The sequence below is a fragment of the Eurypyga helias genome, unplaced genomic scaffold, assembly GCF_000690775.1.
Source record: "Eurypyga helias isolate BGI_N326 unplaced genomic scaffold, ASM69077v1 scaffold6073, whole genome shotgun sequence".
In the NCBI taxonomy this organism is placed as follows: domain Eukaryota; kingdom Metazoa; phylum Chordata; class Aves; order Eurypygiformes; family Eurypygidae; genus Eurypyga; species Eurypyga helias.
The window spans coordinates 85,745-111,335 of NW_010241799.1; the positions used below are offsets into that span (position 1 = coordinate 85,745).

Genomic DNA, 25,591 nt, shown 5'->3' on the forward strand with positions numbered 1-25,591 from the left:
TTTTGAGCAAAGATAAAGAAGCATACAATAGTGTTATAGGTTCCAGCACAAGGATTTAATATTTTAAATGTTGAAAATTTGTTTGAGATGCTTGTTTAGGACTGCCGTGTATTCTGAAGTATAATTTAGTAGACTTCTTAAATGTTTAAAATAATGGGAAACTTCTAAGATTAATGAAGAAACATAAATTATTGTGACCCTCATTTTTAACAGTTTGTGGAATTTCCATGTTTTTCAATGAAGTCTGTTGGAATTAAGTAGTCAGCTTTAATTTTACTTGTGAATTGAAAACATGATTTCTCTAAATTGCTTTTATAGACTCCCTTCATAGTATCCAATAATCTACCTCCAGATACTAAGCTACACCTTTGAGCCAGTTAAGTGAGATGTGTATTTGTCCCCATTCACAGTGGCAGCTGTCCCTATTGTACCCAACTTCTTCCTGCCTCAGGCTGTCTCTGCAGTTTTGGTTTAAACTCTACCCATTTTCAGCAAACACCATCTTCCTCACCTCCTTTTTTTCCCCATTTTACTCCTATAAAGTGTCCTTTGCTGTTGCTGGGAGAAAACTGTTATTTCTGTGCCTTCGCAGTTAACTCTCTAGCTGAGAGCAGTAGGTTGGAATAATTTTTTACATAATAAATGTAACAGCCTGGGGCACCTACTCTGCATAATCTATTACTAAGCACTATTAAAGGAGAGATCTTTCCAGATACTATGTAGCAGAAAAGGATTTGCTTTATTTCATTTTCTACAGCTACAGAATTATTTTTCTCGCTGAAACCAGTCTGTCATAATAGGTCATGGTTCAGAAAGAAAAATTCCTATTACAAGTCCCGTAGTCATAAATGCATTGTGGTTTGGGATTATCAGAAGCATGAACTGGAGAGTTATGGAGCACTGAGATGAGGAGCTGTTTGTAGTAACACATTGGAATTCTGCTGTTTCCTTGAAAGAGCAAGTGTGTTTTTTAAATCTGCAGTTTGTAAAGATTGAGGGTTTATTTCAGTTTCCTGAATTTTTGCAAAATATTTTCTTGCTAAACAGAAGCATCCTCTTTGTAAGAGATCAGCTGGTTTATTTTAATGTGTCTGATAAGGTTTGTCTGTTTTACAAAGTGGTATTTAAAGGTGATATTACTACCAGTTGTGCATAATTTCCTCTGTAAAGATCTATTTCCTACTTGTCAGACTGGGATATAACAACTGAAGCTAGTCAAAAGTATAACTGAAATGCAAGATTCAAACAATTTCTATGTTGTTTTTTTTTTTTCTTTTGTTTTTCTGGGGGCTCCTCATCAATATTAACATAGAGTTAATTTCTGTTTTTCACTCCTATTTATGCTACATAAAACAAACATTAGGGAAGAAGATTATAAAATATTGGCTTATTACCATTGGTGTGGTGTACCTGGAACAGAAGAAACAAAGCAGTCATTTTTGTGAAATAATTCTGTATCTATGCTTTCCTAATATTTAATTTAAAAAAATGAAATTTGTTGCCCCGAATGATGAAAGAAACTTTTTTAATGGTAGTTGCAAGAGATTCTGCTACCTTAAAAATACTGAGATACTGTTACCAGCCTCAAATTAACAGAAATAAGTAGTAGTGATATACTTATTTGGTTTAAAAAGTATCTAAACTGGTGTATCCACATAAATTCCTAACCTTCAGGAGCAAGCAATTGACCGAGAGCATGAGAGAGATGTATTCCAGCAAGAGATACAGAAGCTGGAACAGCAGCTTAAGGTTCCACAAAGGAGTCAGCCTGTCAATGAACATCAGACCAGAGAGGTAACAGAGTTTATTATTTGTACTCAGTGGATATAAATGACAAGTTGACAGCTGCTAAGATATTGTAATGAACCTGTTTCATGGTCTACCTTGTCTGCATCCATTTACAAGCTAGGAAAGTAAATCCCCTTAGATGAAGGGTAAGCTGTTGGGGGAATGTGGTGAAACCCTGTTCTGGGGTTTTTTTTAGGCTGGTTGGTTGGTTTTAGGAGTAGACCTACAGAGACTTTGTAACTATCAAAACGGCTCTTTCATTTAACTTAATTTAGAAAATCTGCTGTTTTCAAAAGCCTGTAGAAACATTCAGGACTACTTTAGCAATTTCACATGTTTTGTGACATCTTGTTTATAGCACAGGTGCACAGCTGAAGGAATTCAGTTACCGAGGTTTAGCACCTCAGATGTAGTAGTACTTTCTCTACACTTGAAACAAACTTAGTGTCTGTAGAACAGCAGCTCAAGGGAATCAGAAAACTCGTAGACCCAGCAAAATCAAGATGAGTGGCAGCAGTGCAATGGTATATATTATGAAGCTTTTGCATGTTTTATTTCATGACCTGTTAGTCAATTAAATGGCATTTTATTTTTTGTGGGTTGTGTCCTGCTTTTTGAGCAAGGCCGATATTTTTGCATGATTTTCTTGCCTGGTTTTCAGCAGTAAAATGCTTCTTACTAGGTTGCACTGCATTTTCAAATGAAAGTTCTCACTGAGGTAGTTCAGTTGCTGGAATTCAAGTCTTAAATATTGGCAGTATTTAGTATTCTACATTATATGGTTTAGGACGACAGGCAGTAATAGGTCATAAATTAATATGACAGATGTAAGTTGTCAAGATATGTATTTACTTATAATTCCCAAATTTAGATGTGTATTTCATGGAGGTTTTTTATATATTTTAATACAATGGTTTGTGAGAAATCTTACAAAGTATTCAATAGTCTGTGAACAATGAATCTTCAGGAATTAGCTGTCTGGAAACCAACACATATCAAGCAATGCAGCAGCTATTTCCTTCTATTGCAAAGTGTACACAAACTCCACTCCTGTTGACACGTTCCACAGATGGGGGAGACTTTTTAACACTAAAGTTTTCCCTGATCCAGGGTATTTGTTTTGAGTTCATTCCTTTATGTGGCTGTGTATAACTTGGGGCATGGGTAGCATGTGAATTCCTGGTTACAATTCTCACGTTTAAAAAAAAAAAAACAAAAACAAAACTCCTAGGAAAAAACTTTCAAATTTGATGGCATAATAAAAATTGCCCTATTTTTCTGTACAGAATTTGTATATAAAATTTGTCTAAATTTATATGCACATGTACACGTATCTGTATACTGAGTAAGTTGGCAGGTATGCCACAATGGAAACTTAAAGCATGCTTTAAAATGAAAGACAGCTGTAGCTGTGATTAAAATCTTGAGATTTGTATTAGATGCTTTTAAATTAGAATACTTTATTAGGTAGAAAGCTAGCCAATAAGGTAGTGTCTGCAGGCACCACAGGTGTAGCAGCTATTTTGGAGCTGGGTGGTGTTGAATGTGATACATTACAGATTACAGACAGAATTTTCAATAGTGTATTAGATTTACAATTTTTATTGAATGAGGCACATAATCTTATGATGTATTATATTTTGATGTCACAGTGTTACCTGGAATGTTTCATGAATATACACTTTATCATTATTTCTCATACTTTTTCTGAGCTAGCTGCTTTATTTTTCATAGTTGCATGGTTTTTGAAAAGCTCTCCTGCTTTGTGTGAATGCTTCGAGCATTTTCTGCTGATAATTTCTATTTTACAGTTGTTTCAGCTTACTCTATCAACTTATTCCAGGGAGGGTTGTCACCAAGAGTCTGCTCTAGACTTGATTTTTCTTTTTCCATTTCTCTCTCAGGACTTTTCTGTGGTCACTTCAGACTTTGATGTTACTCATGGATGGATAACGTCAATAATACCATCCTGTCAGCTTTATGTTCTGGTCCTCTTCTCTCCTATCTATTGAAATGCTTTGAGTCTTCCACCTTTTGGCTACATCGTAACTTCCTAATTGTAAATACTGAAATCAGTTTCTTGAGTGGGCCAAACATTACTTTCCGTGTCTCTTGCTTGATTGCTTAGTTTAATTCAGGTCTTAACTCTGCAACAGGCCTAATGCCATGGATTTGTTACTCATCTTTATCTGTAGATTTGATTAATCATTTCTGAAATACTGCTACAGCTCCAGTTACTCTTCTAGTATGTTGTTTCTGAGCCACAAACATCTGAAGTACTGAGATTAAGAATGCTTTATTTGAATGCTTTATCCCCTATAGAAAGTGAAATTGTATCATCCATCACATCTATTTGGTCCTGTTTAACAATCCCAGCAGGAAAACAAAACTTCCTGTTTGTCGAGATTGAAGTATACTAATTTTCTTCCCTGTTAAAGACTCAGTGAGTTTTAGGATATGTCTGTATGTCACTAATCAACTCCTTATTTTGAATAATTTTTCCCAGATTTATAGAACTAGGACATTCCTCAAAGATGCAAATAGCATCTTGACCTTGGCATCAAGACGTTCCATCTGTAGATGCTGAAGGTATCTAGTTGCATAGGGACACCATCCCACTTGCTTTTAACTGACTTAGAGAGTCTGAAGGCTCCAGGACAAGGTCCGTTCTAGAGAGCAGGTGATACAGCACAGAACCTATCACTTCTAAAAAATGCTGCTTGTATTTGTTGGATGTAGCACTACACTACCCTCACTTTACATTCTGTTTCCCCTAAAGAGTAGGAGTTTTGTTACAAGAAGGAGGCGTGTGTTTTCTGTCAAAAATGAGTACTGTTGCTCTTGCTAGCAAACCCTTCCAATCTAGTAGGATTGGAATTTATTAATCTTCTTACCATATTGTCACCAGGTGGAACAGTTAACAAACCATCTGAAAGAAAAAACAGACAAATGCAGTGAGCTTTTGCTCTCTAAGGAGCAACTTCAGAGAGATATACAAGAAAGAAATGAAGAAATTGAGAAACTGGAGTGCAGGATAAGAGAACTGGAACAAGCCTTAATTATCAGTGCAGACAATTTGCAAAAGGTATTGCTTCATCTAAAATTATCATGTATTTACTACTTCCTTATTTTCTTGAGAACAAAACAGTGTATCTTTTTTATTTATTTATTATTCAGTTAATAAGGTAACTAATGTGTATTTAAAGGTGGAGGAAAGGAAGCAGTTTGGCACCATCATAGTAAAGGGAGAATTACCTCTTGAAGTACAGCTGCAAGCTGAGCGAGAAGCTGTGGACAGGAAGGAAAAGGAGGTAAAACACCTGTGAAATGTTCCTTTTTTCCACTGATATTTTTTTTTATCAGTTTTTACTTTGAGTTTCGTGAGCAGAGATGACATCAGATCAGGGAGACAGAAATCCAAATCCCTTTGAAAATTCTCTTGTGAGCCATAATAATGGTTGTAATTGTCTATGTTAATGCTTATGACTTACAAGAGTGTTTCTGGAATCCAAATTCAGCCCAATTAAGATAAACTTTATGGTGAGTTCAGCTGATTTTTAGTGGGCTTTAAAATTCCATTCAGCTTAAGGACTCAGGATGTCACTGAGTATATGTTCATTCATTTGTGCATAACAAACAAGTTTACTGTAGACATTGCACTTGAACATTATAATATTTAACTTTTGGTGTGGCTGATTACACCTTTTCCACCATTTGTTTTGGAAACATAGGTCACAAATCTTGAGGAACAACTGGAGCAGTTTCGAGAGGAGCTAGAAAATAAAAATGAAGAAGTGCAGCAGTTGCACATGCAACTGGAAATTCAGCGAAAGGAGTCCACTACACACTTGCAAGAACTTCAACAAGAGAACAAATTATTTAAGGTAATTGTGTAACAGAGAAGTCTTGAGCTTTATTCTTCTTCCTCGTTAGAAATAAATTCTTGGAAAAAACCAAGATGTCACATTCTTTCTCAAGGATTCCACCACTCCACTTGCAAAATACTAAAAAGCTCATGTAATTACTTCTCATTCCATGCAATTTGTTTATTTTAATTCCTATGCCTTAAATACTCCTACAAGAATATGCAGAAAATATTATGTACAACTGTAACATGGGTTTGGGGTTTTTTTTTGTTTGGTAGGATGAAATGGAAATACTGGGACTAGCTATCCAGAAATCTGAAGATGCCACCATAAAGGACCATCACGTACTGGCTGGGAGGCTCACTCGCATCATGCAAGAAAAGGAGCAGGAAATAGATCATCTTCATGAAGAAATTGCAAAACTGCAACAGCAACTTGAAGTCACAACTGACAACAAAGTACATACTTTCGAAATCTTTGACAGTGTCCTACTTTGTGTTGCTAGATGTTTAAAGAAAAACAAACTCAAAAACCTCTGTCCTCCCACCATTTGCATTCTCTTCTATTCCTGCCTTAACTTAAAAGTGCAAATGCATCAGTTTCAAGCAGCGCTTTAGCACTAATCTGTTTTTTCCTTTTTCTCTCGATTTTTATGAAGGATACTTTTTGCTTGTTCTTTTTTTAATATTCTGCCTTATTTCTACTTGAGTTTCTGTCTTAAATTCTTCTTCATTCCTCATTCTTCTAATACTTCTGAACACTTAATAGTATATAGGTAGCTGAATTCAACCTCGACATTCATTCTACCATCTTCCCTACCAAGACTTACTTCCAGTGTTGTATTTCAGTGACACCTGCTGCTTCATGCTGGATTTTATAGGGTGTTTTGCAGTTGAACTTCTGTGCTCCATGAGCTTGTGTAAATACTTTGTCATCATACCAGTGTTGGCAACCTTTTTAATCCAGCTTGAAGGATGGTGAATGAGCAAAAAAAGCTGTATTTTACTAGAAATGGAGAACAAGAAAGAAAGAAAGAAGGAAGCAGATTTATCTTTCTTTTTTATTTACTGAGATTTAACACCTGTAGCTTTCTGTTATTTTCCAATTATGTGTTTTTATGATAATAAGCTTAATCATTCTCTGGCTTATTTCTGTTTGATTCTAATCTAACACATTGATTTCAACAAAAATACTAGTTATTTTGCATTGATGTCAGTGACAGCAGAAACAGGCTTTCAGTCTCACATTTTTTTATGGAAAGAAAACTGGATTTTTTCAGTGGGCGAATTCTGCGTTCTGGCCATTTTAAATGTGAAAATGTATTGGTCATAAGCTTTAACCTCAAAGCAAGTATTATTCAGTAAGGTAAGAACAGGAGTTCTGCTACTGCTCAGTCGTTGATTGAACATTTGGGATCGTGTTCTACTGGAGGTACTGAACCCACCAGAACAGAGCTCTGACCAAGCTGGATAATTTCACTGAGTTTTTATGTGCAAAATTCAGTTATATTGAACCTCAGTGAATAATGACAAAACTTTGAATTGGATTTAGGAAAAATGATACTTCAGGAATCCAGAATGGTTCTGCTTCATACAAAGACTGCAGTAATACGGTTACATTACTTGCCTTGAGAAAATACCCAGGGTTCAGGTTTAATTAATTTTAATGATTGGTTCTTCACCTGTTTTATGAAGTTTCATTTTGTTAATTTCACCTTCTTACTAGTTGTGGTGGGGTTTGTTTTTTTTTTTTTCCTCCAGGACATTAAATAATTAGTCTGCTTGATTATGACAGCAGCATTAAATATGAATAGATTGTTCTTAGGTTAATCCCTTTCCTAGTCCATGAGACATCTTCATCCTACTAAGTGCTTTTCTTTTAATTGCTGCATTTGCCTTCTGTGGTCCTTTATTCCATTATGTTATGAAGAACAGAAACTGTTATGCTGACTTGATAGCAATCACCAGGATCGCTGCTCTTTTTTCTTCTGAAAACTAATGACTTGTTCACATTTCATTTAGTGTTTCTGAGCTGCTTCTAGTCTCTGGATTTTTAAAGAGAAATTCTTGGTTGGCAAATCAGCCACTCTAATTTATGTGCTCACCTTTATAATTTATTTTTGTACATATTATACTTACTACAAAGACATCTTATTTTATTTAACTACCTAAACCTAATGAAGTATTGAGAGATAAAGGAAAAAGCATGGCTATTCTTCTCTTCTACATCTTTTTTTTTTTTTTTTGTACATACTTATAGAAGGCCCTTTTAGAGTTCACCTGTTTTAGGTACCATAACTGATTTTATTTTATAATATCTCTTTCCAGATATTCTTGACAGATTTCCTTCTGCCTTTTTAATTTTCAATGTAGAAGCTCTGTTCATTTCAGATCTCCAGACATTCTCTTAAGAAAATATATCAATTTGTTTCTTAGACTTGGTACTTATAATCTGGTCTGTCTTTATTTTGACTTTGTAAAGGGGTTTTTTGTCATTCTACACTCAATTGAGAATTTGCTCCCACTGCAATTTAGGAAGGAGTTTTTTTAAATGAATTTTATAAAACTTATTCTATTGGAATCTGATATTTTGTCTTACTATTCCTTTTGCTAAGACTTTATTTATTAAACTTAGTGCTCGTCAACATCAGTCATTCCATTTTTTGTGTCTACTCCTTTATTTCTTGTTAGAAGCTGAGTTAAGATGGCTTCTCTTTTCTGCATTGTAACATCATCACCCTCACATTTGCTCAGCTACATCATGTTATGAATTTCTTGGAAATTTGAGTCCCTTACACAGCCTGTAATTTTAACTGTCTTTAGAACTAATCTTAGAAGTGTTTTTGTCACTCTCTTCATGTCTTCACCAATCTGTCTTTGAAATTTGTTTGGGTAGTCATATACATTTTAAATGTATATATAACTTTCTTGCTTTACTTTCATTTAAACTACAGCACAGTGAAGTAATTGTGCACTGGGTCTGAAGGTACTATTTTCCCTGCTTGTGTTTGTGCACATCTGCAAAGGTGTGTGCACTCACACATAAACAGACAAACACATCTTTAGGTTTGTGATAGGAAATGTCAGAGCCCACTAATAGGTGTTTTCTGTGATCTCAGGCTAAAAATCATGTTATAATGGTGTTTTTCAGTACAATTGATCAGAGGTCTATTTGTATTTAAAATACATATCCGTCTTAATTTGCTGTGTCCTATATAAATCTATTTGGCCATATGACTGAGTTACTTTTGCATGAAGAGCACAGAGCAGAGTATCTGTGTAATCTAACTAAACATATCTGGCCTGCATTTGGTAAGCTTGAGGGTTTTTGGTTTTGTTTTGTTTGGTTTTTTTAAAGGAAGTTCTTTACATAAAGTAATGTGGGAAAATTTATCTGTAAATTCTGAGTTTCATAGATCTTGGTTCTTTGGAATTCCTTGAGTACAAATAGTATATTGAACATTGATTTCATAAGAAGATTAAGCAGCAGACATGACCACTTGTTTCTGTTTGAATTCTCAATAAAAAGTGCAAGACACAGCTTTCGACCAAAGTACTATGCACACTTAAACTTCAGTGTTTCATATCCCTGTGAATATTACAAATGATTTCACTTTGATGCTTTCACACCTATTTTGCAGTTCATTAAGGTCACAGGCTACTTTGTCAGTCCCGTGTAAAGATGCTCTGATTATCACAAAGTTTACAAGAGACATCCCCTTAAGAAGTTCACTGAGGGCATAAATTTCTCTTATAAGATGTTTCGATGTTTGATTAAACTGTTGCTGTGAAGTCCAGGAGAAAAATTATCTGAGGATTTAATAGTTACCCATTATGAAGTTCTTTTCTTGTTTGTTTGTTTCCAGATTATTGAGGAGCAGAATGAGCACATACGGGAGCTTGAAGCCCAGGTAGAATGTCTGAAAAGCGATCAAGAACGTGTGAAGAAAAAAAATTATGAGGAAGTAGAGCAATTGAATGATGTAATTGATAAGCTTCAAAAAAAATGTATCTGCGGATACTGCAGCTTTACAAGAAGATGCTGACAGTTTGAAACACACACTTGATACAGTTCTAGCACAAAAAGCAGCTTTGGAGAAGCAAGTAGAAAACTGGAATGTAGAGGTATCTCGAACAAAGAATGAGCTTGAGGAAAAGAACTTAAAAATTAATCAGCTAAAGCAAGAGATAAGTACGTTAAAAAAAGAGAATGAAAGAATAGAGAATTATAAGCATGCACTGATGAAAGGTGATTGGGAAAAAGCAGAAGGCAGAGGCTATGGGAAAATTGAAGAAGTGGAAGAAGGCTCATGTGAGAAGCTAGAGTTGCTAGATCAAAGCCAGCTTAGGTCTTCAGATGAAAATACAAGAGTCACAATTAGCAAAATGGAGGTTCAACTGCAGCAACTTCAGGCATGCATTAATGAAAAAGATTCAGAATTGTGCCAGTCCTACAATGAAATAAAAGACCTGAAAGAGCGAGGCAAAGCTGAAAGAGAAACACTTAACAAGAAGATATTAGAACTGGAAAAAACTCTAGTGGAAAAAGTTGCTGCTGCTCTTGTGAGTCAAGTTCAGCTAAATGCAGTTCAGGAGCAAAGGAAATTCATGCAGGAAATTCAGGAAGCTTCAGAATGTGTAGAGGAAGCCAGCAAGAATGCCCAAACAGAAGGTGTGAGCGATAGAACTGAAAATGAGACGGAATCAAAATTATCATTCCTAACACAGAAGCTTAGTGAGATGGAGGACCAACTGGCAACGGTAAATCGTAACTTGGAGCTAGAAACAGAAAATGTAAAAATTGCCCAAAAGGAAGCTAAGATGAAAGAAGAGAGACTTTCAGAACTTCAGCAATTACTAGAAGAGGTGCAAGACAAACACAAAGGAGAGATTCAGAAATACATTAAGCAAGAAGAAATGCAGACATATCAGGTAATTAGATGCCATTTTCTATTGGCTTGTTTTTGCTAAAATCAGTTATTTTATGTAAACTATAAGGAGTGAAACACTTCTTAATGAGACTATTGATAGGAATATTCTGCTGTGTGGGGTAGATCTTCATTTCTGTATTATTCCTGGAGTTAGGAAGAAGGGAAGGATGTTGTTATAGATGAGCTCCACTATCAGTTTCCATTTTGCATTAAAAACACCTTGCCTTTTCGTGAAGTAAGGTGATTTTGAGCATCTGCTTTCTTATTCTTACTTTGAACTGACACAGGATGGAGTGAATTACACTTCTACATAGCATAGATGTAGAGAGAGAAAAATTAAAATGATAAAAATTATCTAAGAGAGGTTTCAGAATGATTAGGGAGTGATAGCAATTTGCTTGAGGGGGAGGTTGTTTGTTTGTGTATGCTTTGATTTTAATTTACTTTTTCTTTCTTTTCTGTCTTGATTGCAAAGATATTTCCCATCATTAGTTTTTGCCAGATAAGTTTTCCATCCACCACTGGTTATGTTGCCTCTGCATGTAAAAACTTCAGATTTTACTGTGCTTGATAGCCCAAACTTGGGCTTGGTCACTGAAAACACTTAAATTCAGAGACATCGTGGAACCCAGTGCTGGACCAGAAAAGGTTCAAAGACCTTTCATACAGATATAGATTGAATGAATGTCATAAATGTCTTAAGTTAAATATTATCAGACATAATTTCCTACTCTGACCTTCCTCCCTGTGCTTTCTACATGGTGAGCCAATTTCTGGTTGCAGTTCAGTGAACTTGAGGAAAATAATCTTTCCTCCCATGCTTATCCAGTCTGTGGGAGTTAATCTAGGAAAATGTCTTTCAGTCTTAATTTTTGAGGCTATGTTAATCCCAATAACATTTGTTATGTTGGTGTGAAAGTGATCAGTGCTGTTAATAACTTGATTCTTCCTAAGATTCTTCACCTTTTTCCATACCTTGTGTTGCCATGTAGGTAGAAGCAGAACTCATGGAAAGTCGAAAGGAAAATGTGCTTATTAATGAACTTGAACTGGAGAAAGTTAAAGAGGAGGCAGCTGCTGCTAAGGAAGAACTGAGCAGTTACAGAGGAAAGGCAGAAAAACTTCAGCAAGAACTAGCAGTAAGAACCAGATTGTTCCATATTGTATTTAAAGCAAACGATTATGCAGGACTTAATGTGCAAACATGCACGCTGTAGGGGTTTTTTGAATCTTGTACTGAGAATGCAACTAAGAAAAACGATCGCTTAGTATCTACTGAGTAGAGCTGATGCTGTAGACCAAATCCTCGCTTGTTGCCACAGTACATAGTTTTACAGTCCGCTGTAGCGCGATGTTGGATCCAGAGCTGTGTTTCTTAGGAGATAATATTTGTTACCATGTGTCATAACTGCTTTAAATTAGGACTAAACTGAGCTCTAATGGCAGAGAAAATTGTTTGGGCTTTAGATGTTTTTTTTTTTTAAAGTATTTGGAAGGACTGCAATTCAGATCCTCCATATTTACAGGTAAAAGAAGCAAGTCTGACACATCTTCAGGAAGACCTGCGCAAAGTCAAAGAGAACCTAGTTCAAGCAGAAGAGAGGCTTGCAAGTTACGTGAGAAAGGACAAGGAAATGGCAAAAACTGAAAGCAAAAAGGATGCAGAGATATTGTGTGATTTGTCAACCAGTGAGTCGAGTCTAACTAGAAAAAGCTCACCATCGCAGACAGACAAGACTGTGGAAATCAACAGCTGTATCCAAACTTCACCAGTCGCTGTTAAAAATGCAGAAATCCAAATTGAGTTGCAAAACGGATGTTCTTCAGAAGAGGTCACGGAGATCATAAGAGAATTTACTGAGAAAATCGACCAAATGCAGGAACTCCACGCTGCTGAAATCATGGACATGGAGACAAGGCATATCTCTGAATCTGAAGCGCTAAAGAGAGAGAAGTTTGTTGCAGTGCAGGTATTGACTGAAGAATGTAATACTTTAAAGGAAGTCATAGAAACTCTACGAGCTAAAGAGGTATGTATCCTATTTTGTACTCATTGGGTTACTTTGGTTCCTGCTTTTGCTCCTGCTACAGAAATCCCCATTTAAAGTCTATTAAGCCTGAAGCGCCACATGTTCAGTTTAAAGCTTTTAAGTGTTCTGCTGTACCACAGCCTAGGGAGAGACTGTGAACCCCTTCCTCAGAACTTTTGAGAGTGTGCTCAGTTGTCAGATGCTTCCTTGTGCTACTGCCTTGGACCTGTCCCGTGCCGAGAAGTGGGCACAAGTCACCCTATGGAATGCCATCTTTCTCGTGTCCATTTTGAGTACTTTGACTGCAGAGGAAACTGAACAAAGAGGCTCATACGGCTTCCTGCTCCTTAGAATTAGCTCCCATATTGTGAGTGGCTGTGGGGTGATTAAAGATTTGATTGTTCCCTTTTCTAAATATAGGGAATCCCAGCTTCTGGAATAGCATGTTCTCCACTGTATCAAGCTAGAGATGGAGGTTCTAGTGGTAAGAAACTTGTTTTTATGGATTTCAAACAGCACTATAATTGAAATCTGCCTTTTTTTTTTTTTTAAGTATTAAGTTTACCATTAAAGAGTTTGTGTTCTGTGAAATAAAAACAACTGCTCCCCAGATGGAAGCAGAAGCCTGTCACACTAAGAAAAGGTGCTGAGCATGCAGAGTCTATTCATTTGCTGCAGAGGAAGATGACCAGAGTGGAGATGGGTTGAGTCAAGGCATCAGATGCTGAATTTTTTTTTTTTTTCTTCCTACTGGAGTTACTAAGTTCTCCTTACATATTACATTCTCTTCAGTGTAGCTTTATCAACCTTTGATAGACTTTAAAGCTACATCTCTCTAGTGGGAGATGATGACAGGTACTGACTTCTCCAGGAACAATAAAAATTATTATGATCCTTTTCATAGGCAAAGGCTGTGCATATTAAGGAGGGGTCATTTGGCAGATGTGTTTGTGCAAGTAGTTGTTTCTGGTTTAGAACCAGACTAGGATTTTTTAAATTTTGGGGTTTTTAGTTTTGTTTTGCTGTTACTGCTTTGAAAGTAGAGAAGAAAAGTGATAAAACAGGTAGTCTCCAGGCTTAGAATCAACTCTGGTGACATGCAACCACCTGTTACAACAACAGACAAAAATACTTTTTTGATGCCTGTACTTCAAAGTTTCACAGTAATCCAGCTTTCATGTTTTTCTCCTCTTTTATTTTAGACTCCAGTTCAGACTGGAGTCAAGGAATGTATCTTGCTCAGACCCAGGGATCTGACACGATATCTGAAGGAATAGATGAAGGTGAAACTTCAACAGATTTACTTCCAAAAAAAATTAAGGTAAAATAGAACTGGGCATTTTTATTATGGAACAAGAGTGATGCTACCAAAAGGTTAGATTAGCTGCTGCTCTGTTAGCAAGAGGAGAGCCATTTAGATAAGTTTTAAAGTTTTGGCTATTTTTATACATATATAAAAATACTTCTGATAAATGATATGCATTTATGCATGTTAAATTAGGTGAAATGAGTATTGAAACTGTATGCTTGTTCTCAGTTATGATTATGAGAAATCTAACTACTGTTAATTATAATTTATTATAGTTACTGTGTATTAATGATAATGCCACTATCACTTATTACACAATTTTATATATTCTGTTGTTATAGGTGTAGAATAATATCTATGTTACAAAAGTAAACAAATGTGTTTATTATAAACAGTAAGGGGATCATGTTTTTAATTACATTTAAAAAAAGGGGAAGTCATTTTGCAACAAAGCCCTGGCTTAATAGTAATTTCAGAAAGTGAATTGCAAAGCTCACCTGGAAGCTTTCCAGGACTTTGTTTTTAAAATGTCAGTTTCCATCAGCAACCATCTTACAATCTGAGTATTGATTTGACAGATGAACTTTGGGAATTTTCATTTGAAACTGAGGAAAAATACAACTATTGAATAAGTTGCATTGTTCGGCTGATACAAAAAACTGGGTGACACTTGCGTCTTTGAAATGAGGAAGCATAAATAGCTTCCTTATGCTGATCAATTTAGAAGTACCAGTATTGCAATATGTATGAAATAAAATGTCTGTTGTGCTGCTGCTGCTGCTGGGCATTACTGATTTCTCTTTGTATTTATTATAGGGGTTGCTGAGAGCAGTCCATCATGAAGGTATACAGGTGCTGTCTCTCACTGAATTTCCATACAGTGAAAGAGAGATGCCACCTCTTAAGCAGGAGACGGAGTGTTGGTTTGAAGAAAGGAAAGCTTTTCTAAGCACAATTTCATCTTTAAAAGACCTAATTGCAAAAATGCAACTTCATAGAGACGCTGAGGTATTAATAATAAGATTCTAAAAAATATATATACACGTATAAAAGTATTTATCTAAATAAAAAATAATATATTATAACCTTATAAGACACATTCACAATTCAGGTTTAAGTGCTCTAAATATACTGTCACTAGGTAAAAGATTTCGAAAATATGCAGTAAACCTGTATGTCACACTTTCTGGTAATATATCTTAAATCACAGCTTGCGTTTGTTGTTCAGTGCATTGACAGCTTTTGGCTGTAGAGATCCACCTTTTTAAAATAATCCTGTGTTGAAAGCACATCTCCAGTAGCAGTTAAAGTATATTTTTTAATGTTATTTGTTGGTGTAATAGAACTTGGATGCTATTAAAAAGATACTGTCGCGAGAGAAAAGAGGGGGAAAACTGTTTAAAATACAACACAGTATGAATCAGTAATCTGTTAAAACTTATTGGGACTTGCCTGTGTAATTAGCCCAGTTAGACTTTTGGATCTATATAAGTACTTTCTAAGACTTCTGTGTTTCCTTCCATGTGCAGTGGGGAGGGTTAACTTCACAACATTATAAAATCTCCTCGATACACGGTATCTGCACCCTGCCACATAGCGCTGCGAGGGGCTCGGAACATGCATGTCACAGAAATTAAAATGATACTGTGATACAATAACACAAATAAGATCTACACCGGGCTAAGTTTTCAGTTAGAAAAAGCTAACCTGCATCCACTGACACGCAGATAGAAGTGCAGCATTTGGGCATGCAGAGGAAGCGTGACATGTGCAACGAATACATCTGTTTGGATGAATGAAAGTTACGTCACTCCTGAGTAAGAAAAGCTCGGTATTCCACTGAAAACACACACTTCACATAATACGATAACGACCGTTCTTGACGTAATCTTTGAATTCTGCTGTTTACTTTTTGTTCTGCCACTGTAGATTTATGCAAGTACCGAATCTCCTGAAAGTGTCTCAGACTGGCGAGGAGAACTTCTGCGTGCTGTTCAGCAGCTTTTTGTGAGAGAGCAAAATGTCCTCCTCGCTGCCTTTCAAACCGAACTGGCGGAACTGGGCACAAGAGATGCAGTGATACTGATGAGTCAGTTAGAGCACAGACTACAAGAGCAGGTAATATAAAATGTACTTTAGTCCAAGTGTGTTTGTCTACATTAGCTTTTAATTTTGAATGGATAAGTCCATTTAAAAATACATGTCTCAGTTTCGGCACTCTAAGGGTGAAAACAAAGTAAAACTTGTAGGAAGAAGAGCCGTCCTTAGAAAGGAAAACTGATGTGGTATGGGGAAGGAGATTTTTGGGTGCACAAGCTATAGAAAAAAATACAGCCTTCAGAGATAAATCTGAATTAAACATAGTTGTCGTGAGCTTCATTTCATTAAGTTAATTAGAATAATGTCACACTGTCTAAGAGAAAAGGTAGCTTGTATACATGAAGCAAGGTGTAAAAAGAGGAAGTGATAAAGCTGCTACGGGACAAACAGGTCAGTTGTCTCCTCTGGAACATGGAAATATCAGTGAGGAAAATTACAATTTGCCATAAAACTGACAGGTCTTTTGATTAGATAATTTTGATGCCTAGCAGAGAAATAAAAAAAGTCAGTTCTTCCCAATATTATAATACTGACTTAATCATGACTTACTGGAAAACGTTCTGCTTATGTGGGCACTATGAATCTCTAAGTGGACTTACTGTGCACACCATAGATATGCTAATGAAATCTGGAGTTTTACTTTTAAATCTTTCTAATGTTAACAGGCTACTAACCAGAGATCAGCAATGGACTGTCTTCAGAATGCAGACAGAAGAAGTTTGCTGATGGAGATTCAAGTATTGCACGCTCAGATGAACAGTAAGAAAAATAATCCAAAGAGAGAACAAGAGATGGATTCAAAAAACCAAGGTGACTTCTGTGATAATCTGTGTCAGTTTCCAGATGCTTTCATGGCAGTGCTTATAACACTGTAGGGGAAAAAAATACTGCGTTGTGCTCTGATTTTGATGCTCGTCTTCCGAGCGTGCATACTTTTCATCTTTTTCAATCTTATTGGACCGATTTTGCAAAAATTAAGATACAGTCTGTGTTCTTACCCCTTGTACCAACCCTATTTTCCATGTATGCACTTCAGTGTTTAGGTTCAACATATCTAAGTTGGATAGTCATAATGAGTGTACTAAGCAGGAATTAGAATGAACAGCAAAAAGCTCAGAGAACAGGTCTACTTTACAATTCAGTAAACACTCTCTGTCAGTGTTTTGTCACAGAAATGTGGTCACACATATACGTGCATACCTAACTTCAGTTACGTTAGGCATAATCCAAATGATAGCTATTCATACGGTTGTGCACTTAGCCTTTTAAAGCATTAGAAGAGCTGCAGTGATTTCTTGGAAGGCATGACATACTCCAGTGTAAAAGGCATGGTTTTGCTTTCACTTCACTGTTGAGAGAATATATTGTTTTAAAATACTGCTCTTGGTGACAGCTTTGTGGTCATTCTCTGTGCTAGGGGGAACTTTATCCAGATAGAATGCTGTTTGTTTACTAAGTAATTTCCATATTAATGATACTCTCATTAGAAATGCTGGAGTATAACATGCAGCAGAAGCAGTCACAGATACTGGAGATGCAAGTGGAGCTTCGGAGTGTGAAGGACAGAGCAGCTGAGCTACAGGAACAGCTGAATTCAGAGAGAATGACGGGTACTGAGCTGAAGAATGAACTTGCACAAGCCAAACTAGAGCTTGAAACAACCCTTAAAGCACAGCACAAGCACTTCAAGGACCTAGAAACCATCAGGTGTGGCTTTTGGTGTCAACCTCTCTGTGTTGACAGTGAAGATGATCTTTTCTGTGTTGTCTCTAATTATAATACTGATGTCATTAAGGAAGTTTTTATGTAAAACGTAGCTGACAAAAAATAGAATTCTATAGATATCATTTTTCTATCAAAAATGATAATTCTATAGATTAAGATCTGATTCATTGTTTGATCCAAGGATTTATTAATGTCAAGTTTTCTTGTAAATTTTTACACATTAGGTTACTGTGTACAAGCTAGTAAGTATCCCATATTTATCAAAGGCTTTTTTACTTCTAAAACTGAACATGGAGAAAAAAATTGCAGACTTAAGATGACTTTGCCAGTACTTCCATATGAAATTCTGTAACTTCTGAGTGTTACTTTGGCATGTCCAACAGCAGAGCTACCAGGCCAAAGATTTGGTATTTGAGAAAGCAGTTATTATTTATGCCTTTACCAGATGGATGTGCCCATGTACAGTACCTTCACTTTCAGCTCAGAGGTAACAAATTAAGACAGAGTTTAAATTGTTATTACTTCATAGATTACTTTATGGCCTTTATAGACCCTCAGGAGCAAGATTCTTTTGCAAATTGATGGAAAATCGGGAAAAAGAAATTGGGGCATAGGGTTGTTTTCTCTTTTATTATTATTTTTTAATTATTATTACTTATTTCCACCCTCTCCAAGATAGATTTCCCTCACACACACCCCACACACACACACTTTGAGACACATGGCAGCAAGATACATTTCCGCTGCATTCTTTGGGATTTTGGCCAGTTACCAGATTAAGTTGAACACTAGCTGCCTCTGAGCAACCAATTATGAAAAATGGCAGCTACAAAATTAGCAGGATGGACACACTTTCTGTCGTTTTTGAGCTATGCAACTGTTATTTTTGAGTTAGGCTTATTTTTCTATATCAGCTTTTCACTGTTACTCTGCTACATGAGCAGTGTTTTCAGTGCACCAGATAGAATAAATATCAAGTAGCTGATGTTACTGTGGTAGGATTAGAGCCGCTGTCTAATCTAAAGGTTGCCCATTTCTCTTTCAGGACTGAAGTTAAAGAAAAAGCAGCTGAGTTAGATATTCTCAAGGATACAATGGCCAGCGAACAGAAGAAATCGAGAGAGCTACAGTGGGCTTTGGAAAAGGAAAAAGCTAAAATGGAACGCGGTGAGGAAAGAGGAAGAGAAGAGCTTGAGGTATTCATTTTACATAATCTCAAATGGCCTGGAACATCAAGGAGCATGCAAATGTTCTTTTGGTTAACGTTTCATCTCAGCCTACGGTTTTGTCCAATGTGTGCTCCACTCTCTGTATTCAGCAGCGGTATTGTGTCATCTAGAGCAGAAGAAAGATGTGTAGAAGTTGTGTGGCAAAGAAAGAAAAAGGCCTGATGCCCGTTCCATTTAAATCAATAATAATTTTACAACTGTGCTTGTCAGGTCAAAGATGAAAACATTCTACTTTGTATAATAGCTCTCAGATATTTAAGGGGACAGGACACTGCTAACCTGGCTACACCTAGCTCCCACCACAACCTAATTCATAAAAGATGGCACTTGAGAATATTGTTTAAGGAGTTATGTGGTTTGTCTCCTTTTTAAAAGTCAGCAGTTTCACTTCATGAAAACGAAACTAGGGAGTTTACTTTAGGAGAAAATGCATTACTCATTTCCTTGGTACCTCTGCAGTGTCTGATATAGTGAAGGAGAGAGCAGGTGTCCTAATACAAGTAGTAAGACAGAAGAGCAATCGCTTGAACAGCATGGATTTATTTAGATCTTGAAATCTTTAGCGTGCAAAATCACTTTTGCAGTTTCAGAAAGTAAAAGTAGCTAGTTATGTTAACAAACAGCCATAGTCCTGAAGTTTATCTTGCTAAAAAGTATGTTACAAATATTCTTCTTTTTATGAGGTGATCTGATTTTAGAATAAAGACACCTGTAATATATTTTAATATCAGATGCAACTGCAGCATTCAGAGTATTGTCCCAATGATTGTGAATAGCAAAACCCTTTCACAGCAACGTGTGCAGAGGGAGCATACGTGCAGTTTGCAGAAGGTAATGGGAAGTGTACACAAACGGCTTTAATCGAGTCTCTTTTTCTAATTTCTTATGGAAGGATTTAAAATTTTCACTTGAAGATCAAAAACAAAAGAACTTAGAGCTAACTAAACTTTTGGAGCAAGAGAAACAGCTATCAACTGATCTGCAACAGAAAATTGAATCCCAAGAAGCACTCAGTGCTGCCCAGCTGTCACGTGAACGGGGCCGTAATTCTGAGTTGCAGGTGCTTCTTGAATCAGAGAAGGTTCGAGCTCTTGAAATCAGCAGTGCCCTAGAAAGGGAAAAAGAGCTATGTGCTCAGCTTCAAAGTGCTGAAGATAAGGGGCAAGCTGGAACACCTAATCCTTCTGAGGAATTACTTAAGGAGCTACAGAAACAAATGGATGAAAAGCATGACCGTATAGTGGAGTTAGTAAGTGAGATGGAGAAGTACAAACTGGAATCTGTGCAAGTGAGACAGCAAATGGAAAAAGAAAGGCAGATCCAGAGGAAAGCATTGCAAGCAGAACAAGATGCTAACATAATAGCACAGAAGAAACTCCATGAACTGGAGTCCAAAGTAGAAGACCTTCAGTGGCAACTTGGAGAAAAGAAGCAAGAGGTTCATAAACTAGGGAATGAAACAAAGAAGTTGCTTGAAATAATCCAAGAACTACAGAACAAAGAGCAGGAGAATGAAGGGAGAAGGGAAGCTGGAAGGACACCAAGCCACAACCCAAATGAGGTACAGTAGGACTGAGAGCAATGTGTAATACTGAACTGTGCAATCCAGCTTTTAATTCTTTTGTTCAGTTAGCATTGTGTGTCACTGTGCCTTTACTCCGTCTATAGAACAGCCTACGGGTTACAAAACACAGGTACCAGGGATTTTGCTACCTGAAACTGTTCACACACATCCTCTGATCATAAAGCTTGTAGAGGTGTGTAAGGAGGAGCGTGAGCAGGAGAAATTATCTGAATATATATACACACACACACAGATATTGTGTCTCAGGATAGAAGAATATTCCCTGCACCCAGCTGCAGGAATGTGCTGTCCCTACTCGGGAACGCTCCAGGTCAGTGCTCTTAAACTTTAGTTCATAAATAGCAAGTTGTCCTTGAAACATTTAAAAGTGATCTTCCAACAACTTCAGTAATTAAATGAGTAAGTAATCAAACAAGCATGTGCATGGATACGTATCTGTTGGCAACCAACATAGAAGGATTAAATCAAAGTAAAAAATTCATTTCAGAATTTAGCCTGATTTTTAGATGAGTGCAAGTTGGAACCACTGTTGTCTGTAAAATTTTCTCTCTCATAAAAGGCCTGAAAAGTTTTTAAATTATTTTAAAAACTCTTCAGAAACTTCCCTGTAAGAGGTAAGTGTTGTCGAGAGGGTGATTTATGGATGGTCCAGGAGAAAATGTTCAGCAGACCTGCCTCTCTGCTGACTGTGTTTTTGCCCATCCTGCCATCATTCCATGCCTTTTGGTAGCTGTCTGTCTGTGGAGCCAGGAAGGAAATTTTTCTCTTCATCTAATTTGGCTGCTGTTTTGAATCTTCTGAAGCATTGGAAATTGCCCACAGCTAGAGGCAGGATGTTGAGTGTATTGATAACTGATAGCATCGATCTTCCTGCCATGCTCGGTTTTGTGCACCTTGTTCTTGTGCTCAGAGGAAACTGTGGTCAACGAAGTCTTCCCTTGGGTCAGGTTGAGAGAGGCTGTTGGGGCTTTTTCTGCTCCTTGGCAGCAGACAATACAATTTCTTTCCAGGATCTGCCTGGAGTTTCAATGATGAATCTCCTGCTGTTTCCTGTGACACTTTCTGGTGGGTTGACCATGGCTGGAGGGCAGGTGCCCACCAAAGCTGCTCTGTCACTGCCCTCCACAGCAGAGCAGGGGAGAGAGGATACAACAAAAGGCTCATGGTCTGAGATAAGGACAGGGAGGGATCACTCACCAGTTACTGTCGTGGGCAAAACAGACTTGAATTGGGGAAAATTAATTTATTACCAATCAAATCATAGTAATAAAATGAGAAATAACCTTCCCCCCACCCATCCCTTCCTCCTGGGCTCAGCTTTGCTCCCAATTTCTCTACGTCCTCCCCTGCAGCGCAGGGGGATGGGGAATGGGGGTTGTGGTCAGTCCATCACACGCTGTCTCTGCTGCTCCTTCTTCCTCAGGAGGAGGGAACCTCACACTCTGCCCCTGCTCCAGCATGTGGCATCCCTCCCATGGGAGACAGTCCCCCACAAACTTTTCCATGTGAGTCCTTCCCACAAACTGCTCCAGCGTGGGTCCCTCCCACAGGGTGCAGTCCTTCAGGAGCAGCCTGCTCCAGCCTGGGTCCCCCATGGGGTCACAAGTCCTGCATCCCCCTGCATCCCAGTGTGGGGTCCTCTCTGGGCTGCAGGTGGGTCTCTGCTCCGCTGTGACCCTCCATGGTTGCAGGGCACAGCCGGCCTCACCATGGTCTGCACCACGGGCTGCTGGGGAATCTCTGCTCCGGTGCCTGGAGCACCTTTTCCCCCTCCTTCTCCACTGACCTTGGTGTCTGCGGAGCTGTTCCTCTCATATCTTCTCACTCTTCTGTCTGGCTGCAGTTGCTGTTGCACAGCAACTTTTCGCCCCCTTCTCAAATATGTTGTTCCAGAGGCACCCCCACTGTTGCTGATGGGCTCGGCCTTGGCCAGCAGCAGGTCTGTCTTGGAGCCAGCTGGCATTGGCTCTGTTGGAAGCTGCTGGAAGCTTCTCACTGAAGTCATCCCTCTAGCCCCCCCGCTATCAAACCTTTGCCATGCAAACCCAATAGACATTTGCAACACTCTGCCTTTTTTTCTCATTGGTACCACACCATGGTCAAACATCCATGGACACAGCTGTAGGTTTCCGTGGGGAGGGCTAGCAGTTCTTCCATAGCCGGTGTCGGGGGAGCATGAGTGAGGGCGAGGAGCTCAAGCTCAGTGGATTTGCTTCACTTGTGGCAGCATCTGTAGTATGGCTGTCTGTGACTGGGGACAGACTTCCACAACCATGGTGGGCTTTTCCAGTCCTCTTCCTCTGACTGGGAATTGGTCACTGAAACACTTGGGCGTGCAGTTGCTGAAATTCCATGCACAGCTGGTAGAGTTGGTGGAAGAAACAGAAGGGCTGAGTTTGCTGAAGGGTTTCACGCTGTAGCTGTGTGGTTGCTGGATCTTAGTCAGGAGAGGCATCACACTATACAATTCCCTGATAATAGTTCAGTGGTGCACTGCAACAACTGTGTAGTCACACTAAACTCCTTTCTGTGGCAGAACTGTTTGTTCTTCAGTTTGAGTGTGTTTCAGAACCAAATGTTTCCATTTTAAAGTACTGCATCACATGCATTCTCTGTTGAGTAAAAATACGTCTTTATGTTCAGACTACCTGGGATACACCCAATGACAGAACAAGAAATTGGGTTCTCCAGCAAAAAATGGAAGGAGCTGAGACGAATGAATCAACCTACCCCATGCTGACGGGAGGAGGAGAGCTCTCTGCTGCTACTGAAATCCTGGAAAACGTCAGAAAAAAGCTGCAAAACGCATCTCCAAAGCTGAAGCAGTTGGCTCGGAAAGCTGCCAGCAGGTTAGGCCAGTCTCCAGCTACTCGGGTTTGTTCGTAGCAACCAGCCAGCTGATTTATTGGATTTCAGTCAGAGTTCACAGCCCGCGGGCCTAACTAATTTTGGGGGTGTTCTAGCTTTACAGCAGATATATAACAGGATCACAGAATATCAAGGGCTGCTCTGAATCTCGCGTGTTTCACGTGGTCCTTTATAAGTGACAGCAAAATCGTCTTTTTTTTCTCTGCAAAGTGATAAAACTTTATTTGGGTATGGTGTGTAGGTGGAAGGTCATTGTAAAGCAATTTAGTAATTAAATAATTCACTGTATAAGGGAACGAATACAGGGATTATTGCTATGGATCGCCTCCCTTGCTCCCCTTCCCCGGAAGAAATTAATATTCTATAGTCAAGTGATTCTTATTTTCTCAGGTTACTATCTCTTTAAGGAAAATAAAAAACACCCTAGCATGGTACCAGGTTCATGGGGGGTTTGGTTCTGGTTTTATTTTGATGGGATGGTGTTTATTAGGTATTTATTCGGAAACATTTTGGCAAAACAGAATGCATTATATCTTGAAAATATCCTAAAATTTTGCTCACACAGATTGAATAAATCTGTGGGAAGCAGAACCATGTTCTAAATGTCCTTCACGTAGAACATCCTTTTCTCAAGATTACTGGGAACTCTTCTACGAAAAGAAATCACTGTGGAATCTCTGAGCAGTCTTGAGACGGTGGCCGTGTCTCCAGTGACTGTGCTGCTGCCTTTGCTGACGTCCCGGTGCCCGTGGCTGGACGGGCAGCCCTGTCGGTCCGTCTGGGGGCGGCAGGCGACACCTGCTGCTGAAACTCTCGCTTTTGTTTCAGGCTGCAGTTCGAGACAGCAGATGATCAAGACTTCATTGGAATACAAAATGCTATTGAGGAGGTTATTTCAGAGCTGCAAAAACTGCCCGGAGCGTCCTGTCTGGAAAAGGTGAGAGTGCCATGCTGTAACTTTCGGTGGGAGGTTTTGGATGATGAGATGCAAGCGGAAACCAGCAAGGAATTCAGTCTGTGCTTACCCAGGTCTGCACTTTACAGACGAAAATGTGCTCCAGTGAGAGTGCTGATTTGGAGCTGAAGTGTAAAAACCCCTTCCCTTTTGGTTTTTTTTCAGTTTAAATACCTTAAATGTGAATTTTCAACTTTCAAATTAAAACCTTTCCAGTTTAATTATAGATTTTTTTTCATCTCATGGCTTTTTCTTTAAGAAAAGATACTTTACTTTCAGCAGTATTTCTGTAACTGAGGTAACTTGGCTCACTACTTCCCGATACCCAAATCAACATTTCATATTTACTATGTTGTGTTGATGCAACACATTGACTTCAACTGCCCTGTATGTACCAAAGGAAAGGCAGTCGAAGACTGAGTATTGTGCAGCTGTGTAAAAATGAAATGAGGTAATCTGCTCCAAAGACTTCAGCAATATTTGACTGTAACTGAGCTTGGCTAGGTCCGTACCTGCATTTTAAGCACGTATTTTCAACATGACTTGAAAAAAGCTTTGGGACTTTTCCTCTAAGTTAGATGCAAAGGTCGCAGAAGAGCTTTGCAGATTGCTATAGCTGGCACAATTGAGCCTGTGTGAACATGTTCTGCTGTGGTACACAGGATAAGCATTGCAGAGAAAGTCACATTAATCTCAGTTTTACCTGTATGCCTGTGTTTTCTTTATATAAGTTGTTATAAAGTTATTGTCATATCTACAAAGGCTTTTCACTGTAAGCCAGTTATTTTCAGGTTGGGATCTAATACCAAGTTGTGCTTGGGTTTTCTTTCTTCCTCCCAGCTGAAGCTGGTGCTGCCACCGGGGACTCCATCCAGCTCGTTGACGGAGAGGCTGCTGAGACAAAATGCTGAGCTGACGGGCTTTGTCAGCAGACTGAGCGAAGAAAAGAACAATTTGAGGAATGCTGTTATGAAACTGGAGGAAGAAGTGACAAGATACAAGCACAGACAACCTTCTGGAGATTACGTATGTCTGCAGTGGCGCTGATGTGATGATGTATAGATGGGCATAGAAGCCTCGTTCTTTGTCCCAGTCACCTAAAAGGGAGTGGTCAAGCTGTCAGTCTTTGCTTCCCTCTGCAGAGTAAAAGGGTGTGAGTCATTCCTGTCCTGCGGTCAGTAGATCCCGACTCACTCTGTTTACTGT

The 25,591-nt window shown here is 38.3% G+C and overlaps 1 protein-coding gene across 1 annotated transcript in view; it reads left to right on the top strand.

Annotated features, from left to right (window-relative positions):
* The window catches only part of AKAP9 (A kinase (PRKA) anchor protein 9), an 82,601-nt gene that overhangs the window by 51,490 nt on the left and 5,520 nt on the right, over window positions 1–25,591 (top strand). The window contains 20 exon segments of the mRNA XM_010148861.1: window positions 1,675–1,794; window positions 4,697–4,873; window positions 4,995–5,099; window positions 5,520–5,672; window positions 5,933–6,112; window positions 9,520–9,659; window positions 9,661–10,585; window positions 11,577–11,723; window positions 12,111–12,614; window positions 13,035–13,098; window positions 13,817–13,935; window positions 14,740–14,931; window positions 15,853–16,041; window positions 16,689–16,833; window positions 17,511–17,730; window positions 18,794–18,944; window positions 19,870–20,538; window positions 23,206–23,411; window positions 24,259–24,367; window positions 25,226–25,411. Of these exon segments, the coding sequence (XP_010147163.1) occupies window positions 1,675–1,794; window positions 4,697–4,873; window positions 4,995–5,099; window positions 5,520–5,672; window positions 5,933–6,112; window positions 9,520–9,659; window positions 9,661–10,585; window positions 11,577–11,723; window positions 12,111–12,614; window positions 13,035–13,098; window positions 13,817–13,935; window positions 14,740–14,931; window positions 15,853–16,041; window positions 16,689–16,833; window positions 17,511–17,730; window positions 18,794–18,944; window positions 19,870–20,538; window positions 23,206–23,411; window positions 24,259–24,367; window positions 25,226–25,411 (4,701 nt within the window).